The sequence below is a fragment of the Platalea leucorodia genome (assembly GCF_965183815.1).
Source record: "Platalea leucorodia genome assembly, chromosome: Z".
In the NCBI taxonomy this organism is placed as follows: Eukaryota; Metazoa; Chordata; class Aves; order Pelecaniformes; family Threskiornithidae; genus Platalea; species Platalea leucorodia.
Window position 1 is genome coordinate 27578047 of NC_138858.1, and position 23451 is coordinate 27601497.

Here is a 23451-nt window from a genome sequence, read left to right on the forward strand (position 1 = left end):
ATTTTAAAAGCATCTCAGTAAAGGTTATTGAATTATTTATAAAATCTACGATGAAATTAGACAACCTATGTAAATCAGTCTGTCATAATGTTTGCATTTTCCAATGAAAGATAAAGAAAATAAAAATCCATAGGCAAGCAAAAATTACTTGGCATCCAGAGCAATTTATTAATTGGAAAAAAAAAATTATCCACATTGTGCCTTATCAGCAAAAATTCCTCTCTTTGATTCCAGCAATTCAAAGCCAAAAGGCAAGGTTGAAGACATAGGTTCAGGTTGCGTGTACTGGACTCTAAAATTAACTTTAATGCAACAGTCTAGATATTTGATTAGTCTGCACAATTGTAATTTATGTCTGGACATTACTGCTTGCTGAATGTTCCAATCACTTTGGGCAAACCTTATGAAGTTGTCCTCTCTTTCACAATCCAACTGCGATAAACTTCATTGCTTGGCTAAAGAAAGCTGCTCTGGATGCCAGCTAACTCACAATGCTGCTTTACTTGTCTTGAGTGCCAGGGAGAAGTGCTTGTAGAGGCTGATTTTTAAGAACCCCTAAGCAGTCTCAGCAATCCTGGAGACCCATGAGCACTTAACTCCTCTAAAAGGCAAGCCCAAGAGACTAAGAATTGAATCTGTACCTCCACATAACGTTTAACCATGTCTGGGCAGTAAAGAGCTCTTTCACAAAGTGGCTTATATTGCATGTGTGTGTAACTTCAGCCACTGAAATCTTTCTGTCTTATTTGCCCTCATTCACCCCTACAGCATTTAAGTGTACTCTGTCCAATTTCTCTATTTCTACACCACTAAAAAGATCAACTAAGAATGAAACATTCAGCACAGCTTTATATTCAGAACTAGCACTGCAAACATTAAGATAGTCCTTACTCTTCTTTCTCAAGAATGTATAACTGACATTTTATCTCTGTATTAAACAAACAAAGCGAGAACAAATTTGAGATCCAGCAATTTAAAATTTATTTTCTCTGATGCAAGTCTCCACATCACTCGTTTTCTCCAGATTCAACAATAACACCAAATATATTTTCATGTGTCCAGGTTTTCAGTAATCTAAAGAATATGACTAAGCAGGGGTATTGGCTAATTTTTGTGCCTTTTAATATATTGTTTGTTATTTAGGATACAACCTTTTCTCATTATTTCCACCAAACAGAATCAATTTTTTTCTTAACAACAGCAGGGTCAGTATTTTGAGAACAGGCATGACGTTCACTCTTTAAACTACACTTCAAGACTTTGCTTTCATACTACAAGAGCTACAAATCACAAGGAGATGTTTTTCTTACCATAATGAGGAATTATTGCCCAAGCCATTGCAGAAGCGTAGATGCCGCCAATCATCCAAAACATACAGAGCCAACTCAGGTGTTCACCTCGTTTCTCCCGAGCAAGCACTTCGGAAAAATAGGAGAAGACTGTTGGCACAGCTCCACCAATCCTAAAAGGAGGTATAGATGATGGATTAAGTGAGAGAGTAACAGCTAGTTGAAGTTTGAACAAGCCCACAGCTGCAGTCATTGAAAACCCAAACCACAAGCAGCTTTTCTGGCAAGAGTGTTTTTATTTCAAATTGCACCATGTATTGGGGAACTCTTGAGAAAACTTTCACTGATTTGGACTCAATTTTTGTCAAATATTTCCTTGAAAACTCTGTGTACAATTCATTGCATTCAGTAATTCAAGGGGACTGTCAATGTGCCAGCTGCTGGAAGAGAAACCAGCGCAAAGTGTTGACTTTCGCCAATACAAAAATCCTGAAATCATGGCAGTCTACTGACAAGTGTCAAAATACATTGCTTTTAACCGAAAATAGTAGTCATTTTCCCAAAGAATAATAGATAATTCTCTTAAGTCTTACTTCCGATGTTGTAGGTAATCAAGAAGTAACTAAATGCCAACTATGTTACTGTTTTATGTCACACATATTTAAAAATACACTGTATTCAGTTGCACTACATGATTTGCTAAGCCCATGCTGGTTTTTTACTTAAGTTTTTACTTAAGTTTTTTCTTTGCATTCATACAATACTCAGTTTTTCACATGGTCAAAATAAACACTGTCTGAAGGATAGTTGGACAAAAAGAAGAGTTCAACTTAGTTTTACAAAAATTAGAGTAACTCAAATTATGTATCATTTTCAGTACCAGCTTCCAGATCATCTTTTACTGTCTTTACCTCTTTACTACCAATGCAAGCTGTCAAATGTTCGACAACAGGACAAGTCCTTGTGGATTTTATTTTTCCTGCTGAAGAAAATACCTGTGAAGCTTGAAGAGATATTCTCACATACCAGATTACATACTTAAAGCAGTGTCTTGCACGGTTTGAATTTCTAACTGAATTTTAAAGATAAATGCATATTTATGCTGTCATCTGGGAGCTGTCAAACTGTGAGCAAAAAGAAGGAAGCTTGAAACAGATTAAAACAAATATTCCCATAATTGAGCCTGCTAGCTCTTATACTCTCTGCCAGTTCTGCAAAGGTTGATACCTCCATGAATTCTTCTTAGATATACAGCTAACAAGGGCTATATCTCATTTCTTCTCATGGAGGAAAGCACTAAAAACCTCCACTAGTGAACTGCTCTCTCACAGGCAACAGGAGACATTGTCCTCGGAGGTTCTCCTGGAGGCCCAGAGTGAGGAACAGTGGAAGGGGCATGGCAAAGCATGGAATCACAGATCATTTTTCTGAGGGGAAGCCCTGCTGCCTCAGTGGTGCTGTGGACTCAGGGCTCTCCAGTTCCCAAAATACAGGTGGATTACAGCTATGATTTCTTACCCTCCAGGGCTCAAGCACAGCTTTGAATTGCACTGCCACAATATTGCCCAAATACAGTACTTATGGATCTTATTAGAGTTCTTTTTCCAATGTTGAAACTACACTGACAAAACCAGGAGCAATGTCTTCCTCTTTCCTGCCTAAGCTGGAAAGTGCTGATGAGGAGTTATAGGTGCCCACTTTCAAGCAGACCTAAATTAATAGTTTGCTCATGGCATGCAGGACAGTATCATTCATGCAATAGCACTCTACCTAAAGAGTATAATTTTTGGTAAGTGCTTTTTTCTCTCATTGCTTCTGCTCATTAAGAAAAGTATAGAGAGTGGTAAGTAAATACATATTTGGTAATTTTCCTGTCCTATTATCCAATCTGTTCTTCTAAATTTACAATTTTCTTCATTTCATATGTCTTTTCATGAAGTACAGAATCTTCTCTTTATTTTATAATGCAGTTACTATGGTAGTAAATATAGCCTGAAACCATCTGTGCTATATAGCACAATTAATAATAAATCACATTTAACACTAATAGTTTTCCTATTGCAAAGTGCTTGAAAACATTCTCTATAAAGGGTTCGCTTCAGGCAAATATAGTCCTTATGCTTATGAAATTCAAGACTCAACATACAATCTTCTTGAAATCTCCCTTAAATATCCCAGGCTGGAATTCCAATGAAGTGCATCTTGTGGAGAGTTTCCAATGGGTGGAGTAATTCATGCATCCCTAGGTCATACAAATGTTTGTGGGATGATGGTTTAGGAAATGGGTGGATGCTTCAAGTGGAAAGACCATACCCTATCTTAATGTCATAAAATGTACAGAGATCCCAATCAAAAGGAGCAAAAAAGGCATCTTCTACCTGTCAGCATGAACCAACTATACCATGGAGGGTGCGAGGTTGATGCTGCTTTGGCACTTAAAACTGATCTAGGTGGGTTGATTCATATGCTACATCCTGAAGGTCCTCCAAGGTTACAGAATAAGCTTTGTCTGTACTGATCAATTTAATAGGGAACAATCTCAGGGTGGCAGTAGCCATGCCTCCACCCCCTAAAACTTGCTCCCAAATACAGAGCAAGTGACAGCAGAAACAGAGAGCAGGAAGAGCTACAGCTGTTATCACACCAAACCCCAATGAGGAAACTCCTTAAAAACTATGTGGACCTAGAGAATGTTTTTTAAGAAACAAAGAAATTTCTGTCTGACTTGCAGAAATTTTAATGTGTGCTTAGTACCACAGCCATTTACTACTATAGAACTGATGTGATATCTGGTATACTGAACACAGCTAGCAGAAGTATAAAGTACCTCTCAAAGACTTGAGCAAGAGAAGATCAGACCACCTCTGACTTCTTCCATCACTCTCTTGTGAGGATCTTTCACGTACTTCAGCAGCTATTGCACATTATGAATTAATTCATTGAACGTTCACATTAAAAAAAACCCAGAACACCATATCACCCAACATCTGCAAGGAAGAATGCACCTTCTACAGTCAAAGAAATTCTAGGCTAGATCCCACCTTCACTTACACTTGAATAAGCCCTTTATAATTCAGTGGCTCCAGTTGAGCCCTTCCATATTTACATGGAAGGAACAGAATTTGATATTCAACATTTTTGTATTGCAAGTTTGAAAACAGACTGCCTCTTTGGTATTCCACCAACATTGTGTGGAATGGATGGTGTCATGCATAGGAAGGAATTCCAAATAAAATCAAAGGCAGAACTGCCACTGATTTTAAAGTAGGAAGACTTCATCTTTTGTTTTACGGGAAATGCAAACACTATTTTCCCACAGGATACAGTATTAGTTGGCTTGATACAGTGGGCTGTTTGCTCTTATTGTGTTTATAAATTATATGGCTCATCCTGATTTGTAGAAAAGAATTTGATACATGAAACTACATTCTTCCCTTCACACGTCTGCACGTGTAGATGAAAAGCCTGGAAAACCATGCTGAATTGAGAAGAATGTTTATTCTAAAAGAAAGATTTTAACTTTCTTAAATACAAATGATTCAAGCAAACTGAAGTTTTTACATCTTATCTGTTATTCATGTATGTTATTTCTTCAGTCATGATAGCCAAAGCAGTGGACATAAACTTGTTATCCACAGATCACAGAGAGGAGTCCATGCATTACTTCCTAAAGGGTCACAAAAAGTATCTACGAGGTGCAAATATATTGTGAATATGTACAACTTAACTACACAGGGTTTTTATACCTCCACTGGAAAATTGTTTAGAGTCTGAACATTTTTTTAAAAGATTAAAAAAACCCTGGTCTAAACCTCTGGCTTGATGATCATGAGTGGTAACTGTCTCCAGAATAACAGATTCTGCAATGAGACACAGTCTAATACCAGCAAGAAACAAAACTTTGTTGAGCTTGGCTCAAGACCATAAAATAAACTCTCTCACTCTATGAGGATCAGTCTCTGCACCTAAAACAATAGGATGCATTCCTTCAGCCTTGTCTTTTTTAACAAATATGTAGGAATTTATGCAAGAACAACACTTAATAAACATTCTACTGCATGTAGTGCTCCATATGTGGAGACAATGGCACAAATATCAGTCAAGAGAACAACAAATTTCAGTCATGACCTTTTTAAGTTATTTTTCATCTTCTGTAATAAACCCCATGAGAAGCAGGCAGAGCAAGAGCAGAGTGCATGATTTTTTGGTATTTTCACAGAAACATGTAATTCAATTGGAAGGAAATACCTGCTAATCAGCATATTGTTACCTTTTTTGATGCAAAAGATAAGCCAGTTTTGGAGCCTTATGGGTTACTTCTGTATGGAGAAAAAATGAATGACTGAACTTTCTGACCCCAGAAAATCATCCAAACTGAAAGCTATGCTTTTATAATGTTATTCCTGTTCATGTTTGTTCTGTGAAATTATGGGGAGGGGGAAACCAAAAGGAGATTTAAGTGATACACCCTAGGAGAGTAGCATTCAGTGAAACAAAAAATAAGCTAGGGTACATTTGCAGTTTCTTTGTCACAAGGAAAGATGATCAATGTCTGCTAATCTACCTTCAGAGCTGTGATTTGTCACAACAGACTTTGGCAACTGCACGGTGTGACAGCTGGGATGAAAACACTTCAGTGAGGTATTCAGAAACCTCTGGCTTCAGATAGAAGCCTTTGTTTACTTGCAGATTCACTAGCCAAAGGGGCTTGAAATGCAAAAACATGCAAGGAATAGAGACAATTAGGAAAAAACCCTTACAGAACACTAAATGCACAAGGCAGGATGGTGGTCTTCTGAAATACCTTGTTGTCTTCTCTTTCAAACTTGGACAACATCCAGGCTAAAATTAAAGGGAGTGTCTGTGTGAGATGGCATTTGCAAGTTGCCACCTTGTTATTTGCAATTTGTTAAAAAGTGACAGAGCTCAGAATACAGATTCATTGTTACACTCCTGAGATTTGGAAACAGCCCACCACCCTTCGTCCTTCTCTCCAATTGCATCTACTCGTCCCTCTTCTTATTAACAGTTCTCTACTCTCACTACCATAAGTCTCATTAAAAAACATCTCTTGTTGTTTTCCTTTCAGAACTGCCATTGGACTGGCAAAGTATCTAAGAGCGAGCAGCCAGATTGACTGGTTCTCCTCGAGAACTGCTGGATAAAGCCCTACAAAACTGCAGCACGCTATAGACTAAGCTTTGCTGATCATTCTACCCATGTTTAAATACAACTGTCTCTTTGGAATATGTATACCAGAGAAGTTGTCTGTCAGGTACACATGTGGCCTGTAGACTATTAATAGCAAGAGAGTCCTTGTGATAAGAACTCATGTGATTATTTACTGAAATCTACAGTACTGATAGTTCTGATGGAAGCTGAACTGATGAGTAAATAATTGACTCCCCAAATTTACCCAACACTATTTTAAAAAAATCACGTCAAATTTGATGTCAAATTCAAGCATATAATTGCAAAGAATTTGCCTGCACTACTTGCTCAGCTAGATATGTCAGATAAATTGCTTTCAGATCTGCCAGTATTGGTAATCACAAAATCACTGTTTATGAACACTTTCTTTTGCAGATTTTCTTCTTCTTCTTTTTTTCATTGCTCTTTTCAGGTTTTTACTTCTTCTTTTGACAGTTTTCTGTCATGCAGGCTCTCTATCTTATTTACATGTTTCCCTTGTCTAGTCTTCTTGCCCTTATGTATAATCTTCCTTTCCTCATAAGAATACTGTTCTCTTCTCCTAAGGGTCTTGGGAAAGACCACTTCTCTCCCAGCTATCCCAGGTTTACATCAGTCAAACTTTACCCACAGCTGAAGCTGTAAGGGCTGGATCAAAGCTATTTGGAAAGCTCAGACCTTGCCAGCTGCTGCTTTGGCTTGACTGAGAAGCATATCTACCCTTTTGGCATACACTCTCAGCTTTGAAACTAGTCACCTGCAGAGCTATTCATTAGCTCACAGTAAAAACACTGATACCAGTGGGTAGGAGACAGCTGGGAGCTGGAGAGGAATTAGAGGCAGCAGGATTACAACCTTTTGAGGGTGAGACGACACAAGGTGTTTCATGAGAAAGAAGTGGAGTGAGTGGGTATGAAGAGGTAAAAGATAAGTACAACATGATACTAAATACTGATGACACACAATTATAAAAGCAGCCTGTTGGTCTAGATCTGAAGTTCTTGAAGGCAACTGCTTGTGCAGGCCAACCATCTTGTGCTGTGTCCACATGGTACATACCTCTGCTGGAACATTTTTACAGTTCTTATTCATATGGACTGCTTTCACGTCCTTCCTGCCTTGGTCATTAAGAGAAGGGGGATATACAACACTACACGTAGTGTACAAAAGTGGTGGTAAAAGTCAACATGGGTGGATTTGCACAGGCAATCACCTCAAAACTGCTAGCTACAAGAAACGTCACCCACAGTTTTGGATTTTTGCTAACTGTTAATTCCTCACAAGAGTGTGAAGAATTTGAGAAAAGATCTAAATAATGAGTTTAGTGCTACTACATTGACACTAGCACTCTTTGCTAGATCCCAGTAATCCAGGAAGGAGTACTGCAGGTAGCTTTAGAGATATTTTCTCAGGAAGGGTTAAGAAAGCTGTCTGAAGGCAAGTCTCAGATTTAATGAAGTATAGTCTAAAGTCTTCTGGAAAAGAAACACGATATGATCTCAAGATCTCAAGTACATCTCAAGAGAGACTCTTATTCACAAGGGGCAATGGGCCGGGAAAAGGCTTCTTAATAGCTTCTAGTTACATATGTTAACCACATCTAAGCTGTATTTCCTAATATTTCTGTGGGTTTGGAGAAGAAATTTGGCCAAACTGGCAATTTTGGCAAATTAAAAGAAATCTCTGTAGTCCGGACATAATGTCTGGTTTGTAAAATAGGACACATTTATTTAGCATTTTTTACTTTGCTGATGAAAAAGAATCAGTTTCATCTGGCAGCAAACGTATCAGGTTGTCTGACGAATTTCTAAGCTGTAGTACCTCTCAGGATATTCATTTCAGCTAGCATTTTACTGCATGAAAACTTTGATTACTTTTAGAAGTAACATTTGGGCTGGATAAGCATGATAAATTTTCCCAAACTGTATCATCTTTGGTTATCTCAAAGCAACCAAAATGAAATTTGCTGGGATAATATACACAAACATATAGTGCACTTTTAAGCACTTTATTTTAAATTGAGTTGTTGTGCTTTGAAAAACTGCATCTGAAATTACCTAAAAGTATCAAAAATAGCAAACTAATAGCTTAGATTAAATAAATACAATTTTTTGTAGTGGAGGTTAGATAAAATTCTCTAGCTGAGAATAATACTTCACAGTGGCAGTGTTGAATAGGCAACAACTCCAGTTCCATTCAAGTTAGCAGCAATGTTATGAGTCATGTTCTGGTATTAGAGAAACATTCCTTTGACAATTTCAAAGACATATCTAACAAGGTGCTTTTTGGTGATAAATCTTTGCACATTCCCCCAATGGCTAATGATGAATGAAGCTCACAGTTTCTTGTACAGGTCTTTTTGCTTTGTAGAAAGCCATGTCTAAAGCCCTCCTAGACCTTTATCAGGCATTTGGATTCAATTTCCTTTTGAGTTTTGATTTTGGATTAATCAATGGAAGAATCACAGTTATGGTACTATTTTCCATAAAAGGAAATGATTTTGCAGACTGTCCAACATTTCTTTATTCTTTTCACTAACTTAAGTTCACCTTTCAGACTTTCATATCCCTCAATGCCCTTTACCCAGCAATATTTATACTGTTTTGTATTCCAAATCACTTTTTTGCATATAAAATTTTTACTATTTTAGGTTTTTCAGATGAAAAAAAAAATATTAGAAGGGATTTTTTTTTTTCTTTGAGCAGTTTACTTCTATAAACATATTTTGACTGCAAGAGAATCTGAGAAGAATATATTTTATGGTATTTTTTATAAATAAAATGTATCAGGTACTGGCTTTATTTTTCATGCTTCTTCATCTACTTTTACGTTATCTACAAGACATCTATACACCTACATGATTTTATATCTTTTGATAATTTCTTAATATTTTATTGACTTTTAATTATATGAAGCTGTCCACATAACTCTCTGCCCCTTCAGAAAGCTCTTCCTCAATCTGAGTAACAATACTATTTCGCCTTTAAAACATATAATTCAGTTCTTTGCTTAAAATTATTCCTATTTCATATTTGGGCTCTTTGATTCACAGAAAATTACTGGACCAAAGCCTCCTCCCTTGGTAACAGAGATATATATTCAGCATCTTTCAGTAAGAAAGAGGAACTGACATCGACTGTCCAAAGACAGGACCTCTAAAATAAGGAGAGGTTATAAAGACATATTAAGTTGAATTTCTATTCCCATCTAACTGACATAACTTCTTTTTCATACAAGCAGGACGTGGGATGTAGTAAAGAATGCAATAAATGTTCAAGATTTAATTCAAACGCTTTAAGCAAATTTCCTGTCATACTGCAGGAAGATATGGCTTCAAAGCTGGCACAAATATCTGAGAGTTCTTCGGTGAGCAATACCAAAAGGAGTTTGCCTTCTTGCACAGCAGCTGATGCAAAGTATCTGGAAACAGAGACGTGTAAGATGTATGCTCTAACAGTGGGTATATTTTTGCCTTGCTATTTAAAAGTGAAAAGATTTTACTTTGCTGCCTCTGCAGCTGGAATGCTCTAGCCTCTTCCTTCTTTCTTGGTGCTTGGCATATGATGTGTCTGTTGCTGTTACAGCTACATATCCAAAACAAGATCAAAAAATGGAGGAAAGGCAGATGTGGCACAAATACCATCTTGAATATCGCTCTCAAGTGAAAAGTAAGCCTTCTCCAAGAGCAAGTGAGCAGATGAAAAAAGAAGGGCTCCAAACATGCAAAGTCTGGTGGAAAAACTGCATCACCACAGGCAAACAGTGAGAACAGGAAAAGGAAGAGCTTTCCCTCATCTTGAGAGTATGAAGCACAGATTTAGTTCTAGAAATCTCATGGCTTTTATGATGCAACTCTGATACCAGCTGAAGCAGGTTATCCTGGGGAGAAATCTGGTCTTTGAAGAAAACAGCAAATGCAAGCCAGTCATGAATCTTTCTCTGCAGTAGTTGGTATGAGGAATGACGCTGCAGCTCATGCTGTCTTGGTTTTTTGTTGTTGTTGTTGGTTTTTGTTTGTCTGTTTTTTGGGGGGAGTTAAAATGTAGTACAGGGTGGCAAATTACCTATCATCTATTCATGCGGCTCTCAAAGATGAGGTAGGAGGACTTTGGACACAGTGCGGACTCACACAGAGGTATAAGATACAGATATTAAGGGCCTGCTCCTTCGAAGACCATTAATCATAAGCTGGGTACAAAATAGAACATGCTTCCCAATCCAGGACATAGATCTATCATGAGTAAAGCTACAGGCACTGTACATTACTGGAAAAGCTACTGCTACAGTTGAGGAGGAGACCCTGCAAGCAAGTTTGGCATGAGGCATGACAAATACATCTTTTGCTGTATGCCCCATGAGGGACAATCTGGATGAAAGCCAACAGTGTCACAAGCCTGTCTGCCAAAAGACAAACCTTTGTGGCACAAGGGTCCAGTACTGCCCTCATGAACTGGGCAGGCTATGCAGGCATACAACAAGCTTCTGAACTTTGACAGGATCATGGCAGAGTGAAAGTGTCATGCAACATGATCAGTTTCTCTATGCAGAGACAAAACATAGCACCTGGAACTGACAGTGACCTATGACATGAAAAACATGTAAAAAAGCTGGATGGGATTCTTTGCTTTGGTTTTTTTGTTTGTTTGTTTGTTTTTGGTTTTGTTTTTGTTTTTGTTTTTAAGAATTAGAACAGTTGCCATTTCCTCTTGATCTCTTTTAGAGTCATAACTGACAATTTGGTGACAGACTAAGGAGATTCTTCTAGCAAGAGGACTCCTCACATCTCCTTCCTCTCTCCCATTGCCCTTCCATCCCCCTTCCTAAATCAGTTTAATAGTACTTAGTGCTACGGCAATTTCTTTTTGGATAGGTGTCTAGCTCTACCCTACTTCAGATCAGTTCAAGGCGTTTCTAAAACCACAAACATCACACAACAGTGTTAGTGCACTAAAGCTACATAAACTACAGCCAACAAACCATACAAGCAGTGGACTTCATGTGCATGGCTTTATGACACAGCATACTGTGCTCTCCCCAGCTCCTGCCTGTTCAGCATCCTGAAGATTGATAGTGGCCTGAAATGGAATTGTAATCGGGAGTTTTGATCTGAATCAAGCAATTACCAGAAGTGCTAAACTCACTGCTTTGCAGAACTGAGCTCTTGATTATCCAAGGGTGCAGTAAAAGTAGAAGCTTTCTCACAGTAATTTACTTGTGTATCTCAATCCCTGCTCATGCAAGTTTAAAATGATAAACTTAATTGACCATTACCAATATCTCAAACTTTTCCAACAACTGAGAAGTTATTTAAGTAAAAAGAAAAGTAAAGCAAACACAGGGCCACAAACACCATTATTCTGGAGAGAGCAATAAGATTTGGCACACTCTAAGGGACTTGTTTTAAATTTGACAGTCTTGACTGCAGTGGTATTGTAAACAATATTATGCACACAAAGACATTAGAAACTTTACAAATATTACTGAAATCTTACAGTACACCTGTGAGGAGAGTATTGTTTTGCTGACTGAACAAGCAATACATAGAGAAGCTGAGGCATAAAAGAGTTAAGCAAGTTGATTAAGTTCACAAAGCAAGTCTGTTGCAAAATAATAACAGAACTCAATCTCACAATTTGCAGTCTGTGTCTTTCCCATAAAATCATTATTCTTCCCCTTCAGCTTGTTATTTAGGAGTGTAGTAGCTACCTTGTTTAATTCTCTTGCCCCTGACACAGACTATATTTCTGCATTATATAATGTGCTTTCGCAAACAGGAAAGTTTTGTTAACACACAGAATTGTGGAAATGAACAAAACCAGAGGAGCTTACCCAAATCCAGAAAACAAGCGACAGAAGAGGAAGAAGCCATAGCCCTGGACAAATGATGAAAGGAAGGCAAAGAATCCATTGACAGACATGCATATCAGGAGTGACTGCCTCCTTCCCACCTTGTCTGCCAAGCCTCCCCAGAAGAACGCCCCCACCATCATCCCAAGGTACACTATGCTACCTGCAATACACAAAAAAAAAAAAAAGTTGTTTTGTGAGCTGCATAACTGACCACAATTGACCACAACAAAAACAGTTGATCTTCTATATTTCCAAAACAAACAGTATAGAGATTAATTTCTCTTTTCTCAGTGAATAGAAATTATATGCATAGCTTTGCAAATGTACCTAGGGAGAACAGATTTCCTACTGTGTCTTTGTCATCTGTTACCAGACATAGTGAAGCTTAATATAATTATTAAACAAGGTGCCTCTAGCTAAAACAAATAACATGCAGACAAATAAGACTGAATGGGAGAAAGAATGCCACTATTTCTACAGTAATAAACTGCATTCATGTTAAATACTGCAAAAATTGTAACTTTCCCTACAAAAAGAAATTGTCTGAACATTTCTAGAATATAAGCGGTCCTGTAGGGGATTAATCACTGGGAGTGAGATGTGCTAACTCTAAAGGAAACTGATTATGAAACAGACACTTTCCATTTGAGATCTATAGAATCAAAGATGTCAAGCTTGATTGTTTTTCCACCCCCTCCTACTTCAGTGTACTGCTTTATTTAAAAAGGCACTGTCCTGTATACAGAAAAGCACTGGAATGTTTTGGGTTGGTTTTTTTTTAAAAGAATTTTGAACGTTACAGTTTAGCTACATACATTAAAATGAGATAGGGAAGAACTATTTTGGGGTGATTTTTTTTAATGTTAATGATGTTTTCACCATGAAGTACTTTCAACAGAAAGATAAGTTGACGTATTTAACACTTTGACAATTCACATCTTAGCATATTTTACATTATCTCCTTTCCAGGGACAAACCTTCTGTGGGACATTTGGCAAAGATGCACAACACATTGAGCAGACTGTCAGAAGAAAAAGTAGTTCCCAAGCTTTGGACAGAACCAATCAGATTTGTATTTTGTTTGATACATGTATTATTCTTTTTCCACCTACCTTCTTATTGAAATTCCCAGATTTGGTTTTATTTACATAGCAGTTGCTACCATCTTACATGTCTACTACAGATTAGGAATTAAATTTAAAGTAGCTGGAAGCAGCTAATATACTAGCAGACCTTGTCCTGTGTCTCTTTTCAATCAGCCACAAGAACAGACAAATTCCCCAGCAACTCTGCTGGACTTTAATTGCTGTTGTGTAAAATTCTGGTCTCCAAAAGAATCACCTCTGTCCTGCAAAATGTAGGTGGAAGGGAAAGAAAGCTGAACAAAATACTTAAAATACCTTAGCTTGGTTAACTGCATATTAACGTAGAGGTCGTTCATCAGTATTTCCATGCTTGGAATTTCAAATGTTAACATCTGCAGTGCTGATGTCTGCAGGGTCTCGTGCACCCCAAAATGTCCCTGTTCCCCCTCATGTTTTGTACAAGTAGTTTCCGCTGCTGCTTCCTTTTGAGACATCATTTTAAAACATTTGATAGAACATATATTGTGTTAAATGTGTATTAGCAAGGTAGTTATATTTTGGTTAGGTGTGTATGCTGTTTTTATCAATGTCCTTTGCCATTGATCATGACCAATACTAGCAAATCAGTCTTTTCTGCAGCTGCCTTTTTAGCCAACATAAAACAAGAATAGGATATTTCTAGACTGACTGTCTTCTCCATGAGTCCCTCAGGACAGGATGACAGATCCATTCCTGCTCATCACAGGAGCATTAACTATCTCTTTACCTAAGCAAGACCAACAAGCTCCTTAAGAATAACACTTAAATGTCTTCTCAAAACACCTTTTGTCAATGGACATTTTCTAGCTGTTACTGGGATCTTAGTCTTTCATCAAATGATATTAATGAGAATGTAGGTAAATCCAGAATTCGTAGAATTCCTAAGATATCTTTGTTCTGTTTCCTCTTAGCCCAGGAAGAATACAGACCCTACAAGACTATATTTTTGATTTAGAGGTGTTTAGCAACAGACCTTTATCAGATATCTCCTCCATTCTGATCAGCAATTTTTTATCCCAATGATTGAAAATTTCCTGAGAATGCACACACAGCTCATACATTTTCTGGTCCTAAAAAGACAAAGCTTAGTGAGTAGCTTAGCATATTTGCACAACTGCTTTAAGATTTCTCCTGTGGACAAGGTGTGTGTGCATATATATCTATCTATCTATATATATGTATGTATATATATGTATTTTATGCAAATAATCTTAATTTTACCAAGTAACTACGTTCCTTGTGATGCACAGAAATATCAAAACACTATGAATGATGAAAGAAAAAAGTGTCCAAGTCTTGAGAGTTTAAAAACGTTAACCTCTCTTTTTGATGACAAGTCTTTTGGTCATTGTACTACGCTTTGGTCTCTCTTATACCCATGTAATTCTCCTGAAGAGCATTCAAAAATGCTGCTAAAAATAATATTCTCCTCCTATCAATAAACTGCTATAAATAAGCTGCTCTCTGAGCTGCACAACTAGCTTATTCTTTCTCATTATTTCAACCTTGAATTTTTTCCTAATTGCTTTGCAGATGCTGCACAATCCCGCTCCCCCACCGAAGATCTATATCCCTTCCATCCTGAACCTACTGCAGCTACCAGTGATACCTGCTTCAGTGTATTTTCCTGTCTGTCTTCTTTTTCGTATTTTCTGTCTCTCTTTATATAGAACATAACCCTGCCTGCAGCCCATAAAGGAAGTCACCTTCCTTTCAGCTTTTAAATCATTCCTTAAGACCTTTTCCCCCGCAGCAATATTCACAATAAGCCGTAAAAGTGACAAATGGCAAAGGAGAACTCTAACTATGAACAGTTAAAATAGCTGAACAACCACCTAATGAATGCAAGTAACCAATGACACCAGATTATCACTCTACCCTTCATCATCCCTTCCTTTCCAACCTTATAGCTCTTGTTTGTTATGTCATCCCACTGGTCAGAACATAAATCTCAGGGAGAAAGCACTATAATTTTTTTGTACACCTTTCATAAATTGCATATTACATTTTGCACGAATTTATATGTGTAAAAATTAAATATTGTGTTGTTGGTCAGACCTTGCTCCCTTCTCTCATTACCTTTAAACACTGGTCATCAAAACAATAATTGTATGGGTGTACATATATGTATATAGATTTTAATCTAGCATGTTATCCTGAGGGTGGTACTTCCTTTTTGAGCAGCTACTACTGATCACAAAACTGGATGATTTTCTTTTTGTTTTTGCTACAGCACATGTGTGCCTCTAAAGAAGTTAGCTTATACAGCACAAGGCACACACTGATTTGGCATCCAGCATGACCCTAGAAATATATTTTTTAAAATTAAAGTTTATTTTAAAATACAAAGACTACCAATGATATCTCTAACATATGTCTTTGATTTTCCCCACAAAGTAATGTGTAATCTCCAAACTTGTCATTTGGTGGGAAGGTACTGAGAAGAGGCAAGTGGCAGCTGAAAAGAAACTCACATCATGCTAAAATGAATATTCTCTTCTATTGTCAACTTATAACAACCTGTATTTTCTCTCCACAGCAGAAATTCTACATACTTCAATGATTTTCCCCATTGTACAAATGTACAAAATACACACTTGCATCCTCTTCTGATGAGGGACCCGAGTCTGGAATTGGTTTACACCATGCACACACTTTGGCTACCAGGTTGCTAGATATTTTTTAAACAACGGGTGTGCATACAGCATCTTTCAGGTTGCTACCAACAGCTTAACCTTACAAAGCAGCCAACCAGAAACTCCCTCAATATCCAAATGCTAGTTATGGGCAATTTAAGCAATGGGATAAGAATACATGCATGATCAGTCACTAAGGTTCAGTTAAACAGTATTTTACCCCTTGCACTGCCATACCTTCATTACTTGCCACTGTCTGTTGCAATCCATAACCTGGTGTCTAAATGATAGCCAAACCCCTCTGAGAAATCAGTCTATAAGTATACAGTTCCCTGAGAGAAAATAAAGCAATGAAAGTAAAGTCAGACTTCTTTGCAACAGAGAGACTCAGGCTATAGGACTCACTGATGGTCGTCTTTTGCTTTAACATGCCTATTATAAAGTAGATATAAAACTAGCCTGAAGTTGTGTTTTTCTGTTGTGTTGTTTAGGTCATTTGTGTGAGTGAGGAATGCATTTTATAAAACTGGAAAAAGTACTCTCATTTTAAAAAAGACTCTAAAAATAAGATTAAAATATTATTTATATTTTGGAAAACAAGATTATAAATGTAGTCCTAAGACAGCTCCAAGAAGAGAAAAACTCCTTTCATAAGAACTATACTGTACTTTAATCAGTGTTTTATTTACTTGTATTAGGATTTTCCCATATGCTATTGTTTAGAATATAACAATTCATAGTGAAGAACTCCAATGCCTATAAGTAGCATAGTGAGTAAGAATATCCAGATTTATCTTTGTTTTAACCCTGATAAACAGAGTTTAAAGATGCTAATCTTTCAGAACTATACTTTATTATAATCTGTTATTAGTTTCTTTGATCAGAAGAGACTTCAAAAGGAATCACAACCCATGCAGCAACTAACTTCAGTCAAACTTAATGTCTAATTAACTGTTTATAATAGGAGGTAATTAAAGCAAACACTTTTCCATTAAGATGCCAAATATAAGAAAACAGCAATAACTCCAGAATTGGCAGAAGAATTCCATTTTCTAAAACCACCGTCTTTGGATGTCTAAAACCATCTGTGTAGCCAGAACATTGAATCTTCAGTTCTTTTTTGTTATATTATGCCATTCACTTCCTCACAGGTACTAACAGTCCAACATTCTTGCAAAAAGAACTGACACAAACTAATATTCCACTGTAACAACTACTTCTTTTCTGTAAACAGTGCTTGAATTGGTAGGAACGATGAGCTCTATATTTATGGAATGGTAAATTCTTAAGGTGTAGATCTAAGTGGTTAAAAGAGTAAAACATTTATTGTTCAGCCATCTGAAAAGGTTGATGGGTACTGTTTTCCAAAAAATGTTTGAGCCAGCCACCGTATTAACTAAAATTAAAATTTTGCCTGAGTCTTTGCAAGTTCAAGACTTCTCAAGCCATGGATTTCCTTTATCTAAATGCTAGCTGTTTCCCACAGCAATCATTTTGTGTCTTAACTTCAGATGTTAAATGATTGCTGTTACCTAATAATATGCAATATATGCAAATCCCAAAGTGCCACAGCATATCAGGCTCTTTTTCTATTACTACTCTTCAGACTAATCCACTCCTCCTGTGTTCCCTTTCAGGACAGCTGCAGATAGGCTTCAATCTGCAATTTCATACTCTCTAGTGCAGATGCTTAATTACACATTCGTTTTGAAGCTTTTTGCTCTTCTGCTTGATATATATATTTACAAACAGACAAGTTTTACTTACTATTACATTATTAGAATTGTTTTTAGCAATCATGGTAATAGGGTTTTTCTGTTTAAATACATGAAAGGTATAAACCTATTTTTAAACGAGTGCTGAAGCTCTTCAGTCTCAATATAAAAGTTTGTACAGTGTGTATCACACTGCTGTGATTCTTGGACCTTCAAGTCTGACTTGCAGCTGAGTAACCTGTATGCTTAGTTCTCTAATAGTAATAATTCCAAAGTGACAAGTCTTCGCATGACAGACCATTTAGCTTTTGTATATTTTTTTGGCTGCTTAGTGCACAAGACATTCTGGATATCCTTCACACTCAGTAAAAAAGGACAACTTTATCTCTATAATAACTAAAGAAATATATAAATTCACACTCATTGAGACGAAGGAAGATACTGAATCTCAGTGAGATTAGTGAAAAAAGACACAACCTGGTCTCCCCTTTTGAAACATGCTGAGCAATACAGAAACGATAATGTTTTCATGAAGGGAAGAAACTAAAAAATGTTTCAATCCAAAATAAGTTTTAAAAAATTTTATTAATTTCTAAAAGTCTGTTTCTCTAGTATTTATATAGGAAAACAACTAAGGGAAATGCTCTGATGTAAAGGCTATCAAAAATACATAGCATACGATTCATAGCTCAAATCAATCAAATAAAAACCATACAATAAATAGTCCCTCTGCTCCACCAACAGAAAAAAGAAAACCAGCACATCCTTATACCACTTTCAAACATACCCACAAGATATCTGATGACATTCAATCTGATACCAATCCAGAAACTTCACATAAATAGAAATCAAATGAACTGTATCTGGTTCTCAGACAAAATGATCCTATTCTCAGACAATACTGATGAATTGCAATATTTGATAGAGGAACTCAAGCATGAAAGTCAGCAAAACGGAACTGAAAGCAAAGCTGAGGAAAAGCAAGATCATACTCAGTTGACCAGTGTAGATAGAAAAATGAAAGAGCAAGTAACTCAACAGTTTTACGTGCAAACCTATTTACGATCTTTAAGATAGTAAGGGAAAAAGCATCATCAGCAACACAAGCAACTCAAACAATACAGGTTTGTAATAGTATGACAGACATAATTTGATGATTGATTTAATCAAAGGAAAACTGTCCTGAGGTAGCGAAGTACTGTACTTCTAAAGAGAAGGCTCACAAATACAAAACAAAGATAGAGCCTAGAAAAAGTACAAAATACTAAATGGAAATTAAAAAAAAAACCACAACACTTTCTTTTCCGTTTTTTTTTTTTTTCAACTGAACAACTGAAACTAAATGAATGGGACTTGTGGCATACTCAGCAGAAAGCATCTAATATAAGACAAAATTTAACAATACAAAATTTTAGGTCTACAAAATTTTAGACCAACAATTACCTACAATATATTTGTCTTGATTTAACATTGAGACTGAAGTGAAAGTGGTTTCATGGCATGGCCACCCAAACTCATCACCCAGCTGTGCTCTTACAAAGGTCAAAGATGAGCCAGGAAGACAATTTTTTTTCTTGGGAGGAAAGGAGAAGTGAGAACAGTTCTGTCCTCTCTATGAAATAAAAAAAAAAAAACAAAACACCACAATTTTTTTTCCAGGAAAACAACTTGCATATAGTTCCAAATCATTAATCTACTCCAGTGTGTGTCCACCCTGACAGAAGTTCCAGAGATTAAAACCCATAACTGGGAAGGTTTGAACAAAGCTTTTCCAGTCCTATAACTGAAATATCATCCACATGAAAGTCAAAGGGTTCCACAAAAATCATTCGCACAAATTTCATTCAAGTATTAGTTTGGGTTTTTGTTTTCTCTGGCATGCTTGTATTAAGTTTATGTGCCTAACACATCTACTTTTGATTTGTTTCCTGTATCTCAGGTGCAAGATTTACACCCTGAAGTGTTTGTGGTGTAAAGCTCAATTTAATTCCAACAGGATAAAAATTGGCATTTTGCCTCCATGTTTCCTCTCATTAGGCTAATGAGTAATTCTGGTTTATGTGTTAAGTGCAGAACAAGGTGATTTAGCTCTGGACCTTTACATTATTGCTTAATTTTGAAAAACAAAATATTTTCTTGCTGTAAGAGTCTGTATGCTATTAACTCTCCTTACAGTTCCAGGGATGTTCACCTTGTATCTAAAATTTACACAAGCAGGTGTGCCGATACATGTTTTTTTATTAATGAAATACTACTCTGTCTTAACAGATTAGTTTCCTGTATATTCAGATATCATTTTAATTGAAACACTGTAATAACAAAAGGAATAACTGCTCCTGTTTTTCCTCAGATCCAAATTAGATAAATTAATAAATGCATAGAAGAAGCTCAGTAACTGCAGAGATTGTGACAGGTAATAGATTACTTGCTAGGATGGGGAATTTTCTTCACAGCTGTATTTTCTGATAAGGCAGCCAAATAGAGAATATGGTAAACCGGTACCTTTGCAGTACATTGTCATCATCACTTCTGCTTTATTGACATTATCATGTCAATAACTAAGTCTTTTTTAAAAGTGCCATCTACTACCAGATGCTAGCATCATTTTTATTTATTCCATAACAGATTTCTCATGATAAAAAATTGATCAGAGTTATTCCATTTTCTTCATTAGAATCATTTACAAACTCAATACTGATAGTGATTATTGCAGCAAACAGCACATTGCTATTTCATACTGCTATTGCTTGGCTAGCTAAATCAACAATACATTATAAAGAAAAAGACCAAAGCACTGCTTCCTTGACATTCGCAACAGAAATAATCAATCAGCATTCAAATTTAGCAACACAGGGCTGTAAGAGCCAGCCAATATGTGGTATTTTTCTTCCCATAAACCAATATTTTTACAAGATGGTTATTAACAATATGCAATATATAGAGCACAGACTTTATCAAAAACTCAGGTAATCCCAGGTGATGATGTGAAGCTGTCAACATACTCCCTAGGTGTTATCACTGAACATACTATTTTCACACTATCTTCTCTTTTGATCCAACAGTTCTCCCTGGCATTAGCGAGAAAATCCCAACAGCCAAGCTTCGGATAAAATGCACCTAGTCAAGCTGTCCTAATGCCCCTAATTCATGTTTTATTCCACTGCAACTGTGGAGTTTCCTCTGGATTTTTCTACTCTCAGGTTTAGATGTTAAATTCAATGCACTCTTTGCCTGGCTCTGAATTGACCCTGTCATGCTAGAAATTGCTGTGACTTTGCAATTTGAAATGCATTTTCATGGCAATCCTGAGAATCAGAATGATTATAAATGCTGCATATGATTGAACAGTGCATAGCACTGTGCAATGTGCTAGGATTAATTAAATTTCAAAGCAAAAAAGTATATTTCACTAAAGCTTTAAATTGCCCACACAGTCATCTACATTAATTATTTCATATCAAAACTGTTCATTTTGGCTACGTGTTTTATTGCCTGAATGTTAATTTCTTATTTGCCTAGTCCTGCTTCTGACTCAAAACAGAGCAGAGTCGATGAATATCACTAACTGCTAATTAGTGCTGAATTAAAACAAAAAGCATATACACCTACATTAATAACAGATGCATCCAACTTAGCAAATCAAAGCGTGTGATACTAAGAACTAATTAATAAAACTATGCTCCTAGTGAAGGTATCTGTGCAATATAAAAGCTAACAGTTGATTATCTCTTCAGTGTTTAATCAGCCATTAACTCTCCTTGCTGTAACTATATTCCAGTACTGTGTAAACTTCTTTCCTTGTAAATGGGAGGAAATAACTTTTTTTTGTTTTGCTTCATCCATACAGTGGCTGTTACTACCTTTGTTCCAATGAGGTGAAAGGGGGAGGGAATAGAAATGATGCTAAAAAGAAAAAATTCTAAAAAATAAAAAAATAAAAGAAAGACCATCCCCTGGTTTCAGAAAAAGACATTGAATTAGGCCTAACCTCATTAGGAACAGGCTGCCAAAATTAGTAAGGGTCTGGAACTTACACATCTTCCAAAATGCCTGACAAAAGACCTGGTCTACCTCACCTAGCACAAAACAGTGTATGAGTGAAAAAGGAAACTTCCATTGCTAATGGTCCCACATCTTCTTTCTGACCCATTTAGAATCAATAAAATAGATTAACTAATCCATGTCAGAATGAAGAATTACAGATCAGAATAATCTTCTGTATGGTGCCAAGACACCTGCAGGTGCTGGTGATGCTAAACAGGCTTTCTAATTACATATTTACAATAGTGCCAGGAGGCACTGTTATAATGTCTAAATGGAAAATCGTTTAGATAACTGTATCTATCAGTTCATGATCTCCGTTTAACAAGACTTGCTAGTGGCAGCTTCAGAACCAACCTTGAAAATCGCCCTGAATTCCAGTGGATTAGGAAAATATTTGTGCTCTGTGAAAATGAGCAGGTCTGACAAATGCCAGACAAAAGCAATGCACAGCACACTACAGAGTCACACATCACGTGAGTTCATCCATACTCTCTCAACTTTATATGAGGCTCTCTACTACTAACCAGTGTACAGCAAATAATTTCCATCCAGTTAATGTGACATGAAGAAATTTGCAAAATGGGCCCCCTTTGCCTATCCTTGAGAATATAGACCTTTTTTAACACTATGGATGTAAAGCTAGTGTCACTTTACACCATTTTCTTAATTTTCCTACTTTACATTACTCTCCCAACTTCCTACAATCCCCTAGAAAAGTCAGATAAAAACGTCTGTCTGCCTGATAAACGAGTTTCTGTGAATCTTTGAAGACACTTTGTCCATCACATGTTTATCCTGAGAAAAGCTTACTTGTTAAGGAAACCTAGAGTAACTTGACATATATAATGTGTCATCGAAAACTCTTGGGTTTGTTTCCACTAGCTGGAAAAAAGAGTGGTAGATGTTGGGTAAAAGGGTCATTGGTTTAAGAGAGCCAGGGAACAACATTTTACAGTTAGTGGTAGGGAAGAAAATAGTTTATTCTCTTGCCCATTTAGAAGTCTGAGTAGTAAGTAGAGTTGGCCTGGGTGTAAAATCTGAGATTCTTCAACGAAAAAAAAAATTATGGACAGAACTTCCCAAAGTTGCCCACAGTGCCAGTCACATAGTAAATCTGTGAGTAATTCCTCATGGATTCCTGTGGCCTGTTAGTTTGTTGTAGTACGTGAAACTGCAAAACCTTACATATATATCATCCCCTCTTATCAAGCTTTCCCATTCTGTATATGGCCAACAAAGTGTTGAAAAATGGGTAAGAACAAATGAAACAATTAACTGTATTATAAATGTCAGTAAATAACAGTGTCCTGGACAAACTGTTAACTATCACTATTGCTGTTGCTAAACAAGTTTTTGCATGAATAGTTTAAAAAATTTACAGATGTCATATTCATGTATCTATTCTAGCAGTAACTCAGTGTCATTCCTTCATTTACACATTCATACTTGTATAGTATAGTGACTTTGATGCTGCATCAGCTATGAAAGTAGTGGTATTCCTTACATTTGAAACAACATCAAACTTCAACTTCAAACAAGGGAACTAGGTGAGTACAGTAAGAGTAGCTGTACACATCACAAGGAAACAATTACATCTGCTGTA

General features: G+C 36.6%; 1 protein-coding gene across 1 annotated transcript in view; it reads right to left on the reverse strand.

Moving 5' to 3' along the window:
* Nucleotides 1-23451, reverse strand: part of SV2C (synaptic vesicle glycoprotein 2C) — a gene marked incomplete at both ends in the record, with an annotated part of 80793 nt that overhangs the window by 46447 nt on the left and 10895 nt on the right. Inside the window, 2 exons of the mRNA XM_082336064.1 lie at nucleotides 1311-1462; nucleotides 12309-12485. Coding sequence (XP_082192190.1) covers nucleotides 1311-1462; nucleotides 12309-12485 — 329 coding nt within the window. The remainder of the gene's footprint in view (nucleotides 1-1310; nucleotides 1463-12308; nucleotides 12486-23451) is intronic.